Here is a 12793-nt window from a genome sequence, read left to right as displayed (position 1 = left end):
TCCTCACTCTCTTGGGCAGGCTGTTTGGTCTAAGGAGCCTTAGCTAGAGCACTTGCCACTGGTCTATATAATCTCTCATCCTCCAGGAGGCTTACCTAGGCTTCTTCACATAGTAGCCTTAGGGTTCCAGAAAAAGAAAGAGAGAGGAAGACAACTGAATCACCCATGTTACACATTCAGCACTCCTAAGGATTTGAATTTGTAACATCTAATCTACTCCAACTTCTTTCTAAGGCTCTAATTTTATCATGCCTTATAATGTCCTTTTGGCCCTGTCCTCAGACTTTTTCCCTCTCTCCCCTAAAAATCCACCCCCGCAACCCCCGCCAACTCCCCAGCCTTGCCAATAGCAAAAATGGCCTCCCCGTATGATCTTATGGAATGTGCAATTTTGTGAGACCATCACTGCTAAAGAAGAACACATCTTTGTTTTTTCTTTTCGTCAGAAGCTGCTTGCGTTGCCCTGTGTTGTGAGATCCTTGGTAAGAATATCTCTTTTCCAGATTTCAGGTGTGGACAGATCTCTATTTTGTTTGGATGGCCCCTCAACTTACCTTAGGTCTTGATGCTCTTATAACCAATCTTGTTTGAGACCCAAATAGCTATGGCACTGGACCCTTTTTGAAATATTTAGGGCCCACCTAGTTTTACCCCTTCTGATCTCTCTTTTGACCTTCTTATACAGCTAGGTCCTTTCCTTTATCAGAAGGAGAATTTTCTCTTTTTTTAAATTTTTTATTTTTTAAATTTTACTTATTTATTTGACACAGACAGAGATCACAAGTAGGCAGAGTGCCAGGCAGAGAGACAGGGGAAGCAGGCTCCCCGCCGAGCAGAGAGCCCGATGCGGGGCTCAATCCCAGGACCCTGAGATCATGACCTGAGCTGAAGGCAGGAGGCTTAACCCAGATGCCCAGAAGGAAAAATTTCTTAAGCCATATTCTCTGTCTTCTTCTGTTCCACAAAATAAACACTCCTCCAAGCATTGGCTCAATACCCTTAAATGCAAGTCCTCAACAAGGTCTAATTTGCCTTGGGTCAGTATGAGGTCTAAAGGTTAAGCTCAGAGCTTCAATTTGATGACTACTTAAGAGGTCAGAAAGGAAAGCTTCATGAAGCCTCTCTCTTCAATAGAGGTTAGCCAATAATGAGAAGAATAAAGTGGTAATTTTCCAAATAAGCTAATCATTGCTACTACCTTGGCATACATTCAAATGGAGTTTAACCACATTAAAAATTAATGTCATCTGGATGCAACCATGTGCAAATAGATTTTGTCTACTTATGAAATTTGGGAATGATAAGATACTGCAAGGTGTTTTTTACTGCCTCTAAAATGACTTTAATAACTTTGAGTTGACATCTTATCCGACCTTTGTTCAGATTGTTTGAATATAATGCCCTGAGTCCCTTAGAAAGAAAAAAGAAACATTAACTCAGTCACTACTTGGCCTGGCATGCTGTTTAATTCTGTTTTCGACTTGTTCAAAACAGTTTCTTGCGATAGCTGAGTGGTTTTTAAAATTATACTTGTTAATTTTTCCTAAGAAAGTGGTGGCTTTAGCATGCTATTTTCATAATCTATACATTTAAAAGTTATTTAAGTATGAGTTTTTATGAAAGTACAGAGATGGCTGGCCAGGAATTTAGTACTAAACTCCCGAACTATGGATAAACATAATAGCAACTTTATCATTTCAACCAAGCCTAATGTGTTCACCGTAATTCATAAAGCATCCTTAGCCCATGATGCTATAAGAAAAGTCAATTAATGTTTTGGAGGTTGAGTCCTCCCATTGTCTGCCACTGAACCTACTGTTTACTTAAATATTTTTGCCTTTTGTTACATGTCAACGCTAAATTATTTTTCATCATATAGTTGCATCGGGTTTTGTTTTTTTTATGCTGGCTGTAAGGACCCACCAAGAAACATCATTTCTGAGAAGTGAAGAGAAAAATACACAGGGAGCAGGAGAGAAAACAGCAATTGGAGTGTTTCTCAGAAAACAAGCATCAATAGAAACATAATATTTTAACTGTGCTCCTGCTGGCTGGCCTCATTCCACTCCAGGCACCACAGGTAAGGAAAAATGAGCAAGTGCATTTCATTCAGCAGGAGAAAGGAATGAAAATGATGATACCATGTTTAAAAAATAAAATAAAGGCCTGTGAGAGAGCTTAATGCAATTAACTCACAGAAGATTTGCAGTGAGATGGTGACTTTTATGCATCTGCTTGATGGGGCTAAGGGATACCCAGATGGTCAGTAAACCAGCATTTCTGAGTGTATCTGTCAAAGTGTTTTCAGAGGAGATTAGCATTTGAATCGGTAGATAGGGAAAAGGTTCCTCTCACCAATGCAGGTGGATATCATTGAATCTGCTGAGGGACTGAGCAGAACAAATAGGTGGAGGAAGGTTCAATTTACACTCAGTGAGACATCCATCTTCTACTACCTCAGACCATCCATCTCTTGATGCCAAAACTTACAACATCAGCCCCAGATTTGGGGGCCTTTGAACTTGTACTGGGACTTACACCATCAGAACATTAGGCTTTAAGTCATGGACTGAATACTACCACCAATTTTTCCTGGTTCTACAACTTGCAGATGGCAGATCACACACCTTGTCAGTCTCCATAAACACATGAGTCAGTTCTTGTCATAAATCTCCATATGTGCATGTGTATCTGGTTCTGTTTCTCCGGAGAACCCTGACTAGTATCTGGGAAATCCAGAACAATTCCTTCTGTGTGTGAAAAGTAATGTCATGGGAAGAGAAATCAGCCTTCTTTTTCTGACCCTCTAGGAGCTGAGGTAGAAGAACCTCGGCTAACTATTGGGCAGAACCCTCTTATAGGCAGAAACGTCCGAGGAAAGAACAGACTCGTGGGTCTCTATCATGCCAACATACAATCACCGGGAAGCAACCACAGGATAGAAAGGGCACAAAAGAAATCTGAGCTTTAATGGCTGATTGGATGGGTGAATTTTAATGGTCTTTTGTCTCCTGCGGCCTGAGATTTGCGGTCAAACAGCCTGGGGGTTAAGAATAGGCATCAAGCAAGCTCAGCTTCACAGCTCCTAAAATGTCGACATCATAGGGCCACTTTGAGGGTTACCAGAGGTACCCATGTTCAGTGCGAGCTCGGGGCAGAGCATAACACAGTATACTCTCAATAACGTTAGCTGCTACTTTTGTTACTAACCCAGCCTCGAAGATCCTTTCAAAGAACGATTCGGATACCCAAAGACAAAGAATTGATGGGGAGACACCTTTTTTTTTTTTTTCTTTTTCTTTTTAATGGCAGAGACTGAAGAGAAGCAGAAGTATAGAGCAGCTGTAAGAAGAAAAGAAGAATCCTGGTGAAAAACCCAGAGATCTGAACTTTTTCAAAAATGTTTTAAAGATGCATTTTCTACAAAGCTTTGAAACAGGAGGGGTCAGAACAGTTTTTTAATGTTCTGTACTTGAACATACAAAGGAAACCTGACTGGAAGCTGGACTCTCTGTTCTGGGTCTCTGAAGTTAGATCAATAGCATAGGAAGCCAAAAGGGAGTCTCTTCCCCTTAGGTATCTTCTACTTCCATTCCTGCCCCATCTGACCGCATCCAACATTCTTCTTCGCGGCCCTGCGTGGAGCAGAGCCCCAGAGTTGCCCCTGAGGGTTTTCCCCCTTCGCGGAGCAAGTAATATCGTTTCTGAGAGAGCCTCGCTGTTTTCGGGTTTGAGTTAGGATTATGAGGGAGTTCCGCACGTGTCTCCCAAGGGTATCCTGACATCTGGTCCCGGAGTATTTTCAGCTCTTGCGTTTTGGCCTGGAGAACACGCATCCCTCCTCTTTGTTTTCTGGTTATTGGGCGACGCCTGCTGGCCACTAGGAGCTGTTACTGCCGTTCTCATTCTGTCTTGGCCTTCCGCGTTTCCTTCCCGTCTTCAGCCTGTTAAACCGCCACTTTCCAAGATTGAATTCACCTTGGCTTCGTTGTGATGGCTTCTATTAATACCTGTTGTGCATTAAATGTCATCTTTATTGCGCGAAACTCGGAGTTTTTGAAAACTGCTCCTCATGAAATGATTAAATCCATAACAAAGGAAAACATCTTTTTGCTCTAGTCTGTGCTGGTGAGTCTTAATGATTCAGTGAGCTCATGCTGACAGAGAAGATGACAATTTTTGTATTTGCTTGAAAAATACTAGTCGGCAACAAACACGGGGACTGCCACATTTTGAAGCCCAGCTGTCAGTGCACAAAACAACATTTGCTTAACTCCTCAGCCCAGTGCTCTCATTGATTGAACGAACATAACTCCCCAACCATAGCACAAGGTAATCTATTGCTCACACAGCCAGAAAGGACTTTAAATAAGGATAAAAACAACCCACCATTCTAGGAATCAACAGCTTTTATCTTTTGAATACATTTTTGTTTAGTGCACCTACTATGCAGAAGGCTTTAAATAATGTAGGGAAGAGAATGGGTAATAAATGGAAAATACAAGAATACGGTCATCTCTCAGCAGCAACAATATTACATCTATGTATTTTGAGCCTCTTGCTTGTTCATACGTGTTAAATAATTTATTTCAGTGATTCTTAGTGTTTTTTACTGAGTTTCTCATTTATCAGACAGAGAGAGTAAAATGATAGCGTATACTTAATTCCTTAGTATTGTAATGCCTGGCAAACCCCTCTCCCAGCCTTGATAATTCACTGTTAACAAAACCACTTCTTTAAGAAGACTGTATTGTCTCCTCCTATGGGTAACACCAGCCACTCACCCTAGCCAGAGGCAAGATGGGCAAACTTTCAGTTCAGCTAATCATAGGCTGTTTTTAAAATCTCTTTCAAGAAAATATAGAAAGATCATTTTCAGCAGTCTCTTTCTCACTCAAGAAAATGCAGGAAAAAGGAAAGGAAGATGGGCACTTACTGACTATATAGATGCATATGTGTGTGTGCGCATGTGTGTGTCCCACATATACTACAAATACTGGTAAATAAATGTCCATACCTTCATGTGAATGGTGGAGTTACACCGGTAACTAAATAAGTTAATAGGATTTAAATGAGACACTGCCTGTTACCTTAACGATTTTGCTCTGTTCGATTTCAGGCACATACAACATATCACTTCCCTCTCTTTAGACTTTGCAAACCAAGCTATTATTTATTCTATTTATTCATACATTCTCTTGAAAAGTCAATCCTCCACAGACTCTGAAATACTTTTGTTGTGTTTTTTTTTTTTTTTCTCTGAATTCCCATCTCTGTTTGCCTTCATCTTCCTGGCAGTGAAATGCCTCAAACTGAATATCCCAGGCTTTTTTGAAAGGTCTTCATGACTTTCTAATAGTAAAGACTTTGCCTAGGTTTTGAAAATCAGCCTATTTACAAAAGTAAATTCACAGCCTTATCATTTAAAGTCTTATCACAACTTCTTTTTATTTATTGGCATGCCTTTTCCTCTCTCCAAGGTCTTTCTACTTTATGTGGTTCTTATAACATTTAGACCCTTTCAGTACACATTAATTTAATTAAATATTGCTGCTTCTCTGTGTATTTTCTCTGGAAGTGTTTGATTTTTGTTGATGTCTTTTTTTTTTTCTTTTTACCATTTCTTTTTTTTATTATTTTCAGTACTTCAGTGACCCTTAGACCTTTGAGAAAATATTTACAAATCTACACTGACTTCTTATTTATTCATGGCTCTTTCACCAATTGTTTTTTGTTTTTTGTTTTTTGTTTTTTTTGGGTGTTCTTGTTTCTTGGGGTTTTTGTTTTTGTTTTTGTTTTTCAAGTTCAAAGCCATTAACAAGAGCTAACAAGACCACACCTCTGGTTATAACTGAAAAAGAAAGGGAGAGTGGAAAATTGAAAAATATTTTTAGAATTCTAAAGACAGTCTTGACTTCATTACACATTATAAGGTATATCGTTCTTTTTTCAGTGACATGATTATGGTCCTTTGGCTATATCTCTTTTTCAATCTAAGAATTTAAACTTTCTCTAATTTCACAGGAAATGAATTCTCCAAATACTGTAGAATTTATCTTAATAAAAATATTTCTTTAAAAAAACCTGCTCTGTTGTGTCATTTTATCATTCCTTCCCTTAGAGTGTCAGTGAAAACATACAGAGCAACCTGTGTCTCACCTGTATGTTCAACTCAGCCTGGAGAGTGGCTAAGCTTCCTGGCTGTTTTTAAATCTTTGCCTTTCTCTTTCTTCTGATTAAGGTATAGATATTTCCTCATCTCAGCTTTTTCCAGCCTTTACACAGCCTAGACCATTAAGTTTTCATTTTTTAATGGAAAAATATCTCATGGTTGATACAAGCTTGTCTGTTCCTTTCTATCCGACAGATGCCTGTGTAGATAATCTCCTGAATCCAAGATACGCACATACCATCCCACACTTTCAAGTACTGGGAAAATGAAAAGACATTTGAATCATCTGTACACCCATTTCTACAGATAATTCATTAGAAACTTTGTTTTTTAATTCCATAGGATTCTTCATATCTGTACTACTGATTCCAAATACCATAACATAGTATCAGATTTGTACAACCAGGATGGAGCTCAGTCTACCCTCTTTAAGAAGTAGATGAAGGACTAAATTATAGCTACAGAACGCAAGTGACTTGTCCAAGGTCACAAAAGTTGGCTGATGACATAGCTAGGATAACATCAAGTCTTTGTATATTATGTGTGCTGTTGGAATGAGCATGGGGTATTATATATGACTGATGAGTCACTGACCTGTACCTCTGAAACAAATAATATATTATATATTAAGTAATTGAATCTAAATTAAAAATAAAATATAAGTATGTATCCAACAAATGCTTACGTAGAGTTTACTTTTACTATAGACCAGATACAAGCTGAGTCCATTTTACAAATCTTGACTCTTTTAATCCTTACGGCAACCTTACAAAATGGATACTATTATTATCCCGTTTCAAAGGTGAGGAAACTGAAGCACAAAGAGATTAAATAACTTTCTCAAGGCCACATACCTTGTTAGGAGCAGAGCAGGGATTGAAACCCAGGCAGTCTGGCTCCCAAGTCTGTGCCCTTAATCACTATGTACTCTCTTTCACGAATTTCAAGCAATCTGTTACATGTCATCAAGAAATAAACCTGTTCCAGCAGACGCATAAATTACCCCAATACTGGCTGAGCCTAGCTCTCCGTCATCAATCAATACATCTTGGTTTCCAAAATTATCCTCACGCTGAAAACATAAACAATCTCTCCAAATATTCACCCATAAAGCCAAGATATGCTTTATCCAGATGTGAACTCTTACATAAGGAAAAATATAAAATCTTACTCCTTTGCCCTAGGGGAAACAAAAACTGAACCAGAAGGTTACAGCAGATTTTTGAAAATCACCACACTCTGTCTGCTCCGCTCACAGTATGTCTCTATAAACTCCCTTCTGTCCTCCTAGTGGGACTGGAGCATTTCTCAAGCAAAGACACAGAGTAAACATCTTTGCATTTAGTGGCTGTGTTCTGTTTCCCCTGTTTGCCTGCGGCTGCCTTTTGCTTTTCAAGAGCCTCTGGGATTGAGACATCATGCCAGGTACCTAAGGCAAGACAATGCAGCAAATTTAAGTTGTAGTCTTAAATCATCCAGGGCCAGGCTTTGTCTGGATCTTCTCATCACACAGTGGCTTCCCACAAACAGCTTTCAGTGGCCACTGCGACTGAGAGAAGAATGACCCTACAATCAGCTGGTAAGAACACAAGAACACTTGAAAACTCAGTTGAGTCCACTGTGCCAGCAGAGGTGCTGCTAAGAAGCCCTCAGCACCCACAATAAAAACACCACCCTCTACTTAGATATTTATAACAACGACAACTATGGTGTCGGAGAGGTTTACTTCCGGGAACACAACAACAAAAGCACACCAGAGAAAGAGTATTCTATGACTTACCTCTTACCTTAATAAAGTTGTACTGATAGAGTACAAGGAAGAAGACATGACTATGGTTTTCCCCTAAGACACAATGCAACAATTTGACAAGAACAACTATTCGCCCTGGGGGAGCGTTTACTGTCCCTGAAAAGTCAGAAATGGTTTGAAGCAATTTTGAAAGGGTTTTTGAGTGTTGCAGGGCAAACACCCTAAAGGGTATTGAAGGAAGCAGAATGTCAGGTGTGGAACTGTCTCTGCACACCACCCATGGAGTCAGAAAAGGCTGCCAATGTTTTACCTCCCAGGAGCTGTGATACCCCCAATTTGTTTCTAAGAGAAGAGGGTGCATATAAAAGCAGGAAAATCACACAGCACAAAAACGTAGGATTTAGAGTGCCAGGGAAAATCAGAAACAAGTTAAGGATGGATTCATAAAACAGTATAGGAGTCTCAAAAAAAAACCAAAAAGGAGTAAAATTTGTTTTTCAGGCTTGTACAGCAAACTCCATCCTTGTTATCGTACTAAGTGTTTGGACCTTTGTGTTACATGTTGTGAGTTGTCTATAAATATGACGTAGGTTTTTATTTTATGTTCATTTTAAATTATCATTTATATTTAAATCAGAAATTTTAATCGTGGTGCCATCTCCAACTGCCAGGGGAACCACGCTTACAAGTTTTTTGAACAGGGATAGGAACAGAGTGGGTGACTGAAACAAGCAAGGACAAACCCATGGGACTGTCCCAGCCCCACTCTCTATCCAAGCAGAGGGTGGTGACTAGCAAAGCCAGTCTGACCAGCTTCCTCCAGGTTTTGGAGGAAGAACCTGAGTGGTCTGGGCTATGAGTCCGCGGAAAGCGGGAAAAGGCCTTGTGAGCCCAGGGAAGGAGTTGCTGACCATTGGAATGGCCTTGGTTCCTCGGTTTTTCTGTCTTTATTCCAATCCTTGTGTATCCTTAAAGTGAGCTTTATTATTATTTTTTTTAATCTAGTCCATATCTCATCTAGTCACATCTTTGGTTCCCTGCAACCAAAGTACCCAGTTGAGTACAACATAAAATAAAAGGTGACGTATCCATTAATCAGAATAGTCCTGGATTTTATGTCCTGACTGTTCTGATAACATCTTTCCTCTGACCCCATTTATGCACTTCATCTTGCACCACACACCCCTCAATGTCACAATTTTTTTTTTTACACTTACCTCCCTCTGTCTCTTGTGTATCCTTTTGTGTCTCTCTCCCTTTTCCTCTCCCTCCCTCTCTCTCATACTTCCTGTAATTCTTTCCAGGGCCAATGTCATGGCTAGATCCTACGGCCCCCCTTTTATTTTTCCTTCTTCATCCATTTCCATCGAGGTTTTTCACTAATCCTCCCAAAGTCAACACTTGATGCTCATGTCATGTATGCTTAAGGAGAACACTCTTTCTTAAGGTTGAAGATTCAGTGCACAGCTTAGGCAAGTATCGGATATTTCTAAAATCTGGTTCTTTACGCAAAACCGTATCAACTCATTGCTATTCAACAAAGTGCTAATTTTGGTTTTCCATATTCAAGACAATTTCACAAACGTTTATACCAATATGTTCAATAGAGAACACCAGAATGGATAAGAAAGGACCCCAACAGCCAGTTACCTTACAATCTGGAAGGAAGACAGTACATATGGAGAAATAATTATCACTCTGCAGAATATAACTGCCTTGCTATGATGAGGGAAGCACAGAAGGCAGCAAGGTTCAGCCAGGATTCTAGCTGCAAAAACATGACCCAACTCCTCCAGTGTGTGCACACCTGCTTCATATAATGTAACCCACATATCACAGCAAAAGTGGACCCTTCTTCATAGGTATATGTTATGAAGACAGGCATTAGACTGGGTATTTTTGAGAATCAGCCAAACAGAGTACCAAAAAGGTTTTCAGGATTGGTCTAAAAATGACCATGTTGGAGCCCAAGGGCAAATTTCAGAATAGGAGATAGTGATCTTTAGTCCCAACCATTTATCTACCTGTTCTTCTCTCTTTTTACGTCTCTTTGGAAATAAAGGACCCTTGGTTCTCACTTCACTTTCAATTTGCTTGTTAGCTACCAAGTCCATGATGGGACTCTTCCCAGCACAGCCATCCTACCTTCCCTATCCTCTCAGGCTGTCTTTCCCAAGTGTCCTCTTCCATCATATTTTAGCCAGGTGTTAGGCAATGTCATTTTCTATTCAAATAGTCCACAGGAAAGTGTGAGCAACAGGTGAGCCTTACCGTCTGCAGGCATTCTTTTTTTTTTTTAAGATTTTATTTATTTATTTGACAGGCAGAGATCACAAGGAGGCAGAGAGGCAGGCAGAGAGAGAGAGAGAGAGAGAAGCAGGCTCCCTGCTGAGCAGAGAGCCCGATGCGGGACTCGATCCCAGGACCCTGAGATCATGACCTGAGCCGAAGGCAGCGGCTTAACCCACTGAGCCACCCAGGCGCCCCTGCAGGCATTCTTTTTTCAAATTTTATTGATGAATTATTGACAAATATAATTGTATATATTTAAAATATACGATGTGCTGACATGAGATAAATATGTATTGCAGAATGATTAATAAAGATATTTGTTTTCTGGGTGGCAATTCACGTCAATCAAAAATTTTCAAATTGATTCTGATGACTAAATAATATTCCATTTTGTATATGGACCACATCTTCTTTATCTATTCATCTGTTGAAGGGTATCTTGGCTCTTTCCACAGTTTGGCTCTTGTGGATATTGCTGTTATGAATATTAGGGTGCATGGACCCCTTCTTTTCACTACATCTATGAGAAACAATCTGGGGGTCTCAGAGGTGAAGAGGATAGGGGAGAGTTTAACAGGGTGATGGGTATTGAGGAAGGCACATGTTGGGATGAGCACTGGGTGTTACACGTAACTAATGAATCACTGAACACTACACCAAAAACTAATTACGTACTAGACACTGACTAACTGAACATAATAAAAAAAAATTTTTTAAATTTTCAAATTGATAGAATGGATATTTTAGATATGTTCCTTCAAATTTACATCCTATTTCTGACCTTACTTCGGTTTTCCCAGTTTACTACCCAGCCCCCCACCACCCCACCCTCACACATTCAATCTCTGCGTCAGAGAGATACAGGGGGAATCTCTGCTTCATTTGAGAAAACTGACCTCCAACCCTAGAAAGAGGTAGTAAGAACCTAATTAAACATAACTAATATGTAAGCTCCCATGTCATTTCTATATAAAAATTGAAATTACCCCTTTTAGGAAGATGGCGCCGAAAGCTAAGAAGGAAGCCCCTGCCCCTCCCAAAGCCGAAGCCAAAGCAAAGGCTTTGAAAGCCAAGAAAGCGGTGCTGAAAGGCGTCCACAGTCACAAAAAAAAGAAGATCCGCACATCACCTACGTTCCGACGACCCAAGACTCTGCGTCTCCAAAGGCAACCCAAATACCCTCGAAAGAGCGCCCCCAGGAGAAACAAGCTTGACCACTATGCCATCATCAAGTTCCCCCTGACTACTGAGTCAGCCATGAAGAAAATAGAAGACAACAACACACTTGTGTTCATTGTGGATGTCAAGGCCAACAAGCACCAGATCAAACAGGCTGTGAAGAAGCTCTATGACATTGATGTAGCCAAGGTCAACACCTTAATCAGGCCTGATGGAGAGAAGAAGGCATACGTTCGGCTGGCCCCTGACTATGATGCTTTGGATGTTGCCAACAAAATTGGGATCATCTAAACTGAGTCCAGCTGGCTAAATCTAAATACAGTTTTTTCATGATAAAAAAAAAATTGAAATTAAACATAACAAGACTTTTGTGACCTCCTATCGCTGCATAAAAAATGACCTAAAAACTTAGTTGTTTAGAACAATAGACATTTACTGTCTTACAGTTTCTGTGGGTCAGCTATTCAAGAGTGCCTTAGCTGGGTGGTTCTGGCTCAGGGTTCGTTGCGAGGTTTAGTCAAGTTGTCAGCTGGGTTATGGTCATCAAAAGTTAGTTGACCGAAGCTAGACTTGACTGAGGCTCACTTACATGGCTATAAAAGTTGTGCTAACTTTTGGCAGGAATATTCAGTTCCTTGCCTGTGAACCTCTCAGGAGGGTCTCTTAAGGGTCTTAATGCCAAAGTGACTGGTTTCCACCTGGGTGAGTGATCTAAGCAAAAGGAAGGCAGATGCAGTAATGTCTTTTATGATGTGGTCTCAGAAAACATTCATCATAATTTTCTCTACATTTTCTTGTTTAGAAGTAAGTCACTAAGTCCAATCTTATTCAGGATAGGGAGTGGGAAGTTTAGACATTACCTTTTGTGATCAAAGGGGGACTATCAAAGAATTTGCAGACATTGAAAAACCATAAAAATCCCATGACCACATCTTCTATCTTTTGCTTCTCCTGTCTATTTAGCAACATACTTTATTGAGTAAATACTCTATTAAGCAAATATTTTAAAAACATTAAGTTCCTAGATTTTAAATATTCTCATAAGCCATATATGATTTTCAAAACTTTATTATTAATCCCTTTCTCCAGTTCTCCATAAACTTTCTCAATTCCAAATTACACAGTGTTGTTCAAAAGTAAATCTTATGCGTAATTTGGGATTCAATTATACAACATTGCTGCTATGAATTGACAGTCATAAAACCAATTTTAATTCATTCGTATGTGGCTAAGTAAAATATTGTATGAGGTATTAGATCAAACATCTGTTCATTTCTTTTCACTACTACTTCAGTAATTGAATTATTTTTGGAAAAAGCAATCAAATTAGTTTCTCATAATTATAGACTGTTGATTGTTCATATTTCATGTCCCTCACAACACATGAGAGGGACTGTTTT

General features: G+C 39.6%; 1 protein-coding gene across 1 annotated transcript; it reads left to right on the top strand.

The window, feature by feature from the left end:
- The first annotated feature begins 11204 nt into the window (after positions 1–11204).
- On the top strand, positions 11205–11718 carry LOC131819817 (large ribosomal subunit protein uL23-like). The gene has a single exon (XM_059155195.1). The coding sequence runs from the start codon at positions 11214–11216 to the stop codon at positions 11682–11684; it is 471 nt and encodes a 156-aa protein (XP_059011178.1). The 5' UTR covers positions 11205–11213; the 3' UTR covers positions 11685–11718.
- The last annotated feature ends 1075 nt before the right edge of the window (positions 11719–12793 follow it).

Source organism: Mustela lutreola, chromosome 1 (genome assembly GCF_030435805.1).
Source record: "Mustela lutreola isolate mMusLut2 chromosome 1, mMusLut2.pri, whole genome shotgun sequence".
NCBI classification, from domain to species: Eukaryota; Metazoa; Chordata; class Mammalia; order Carnivora; family Mustelidae; genus Mustela; species Mustela lutreola.
This window is presented reverse-complemented; position numbering and strand designations above follow the sequence as displayed.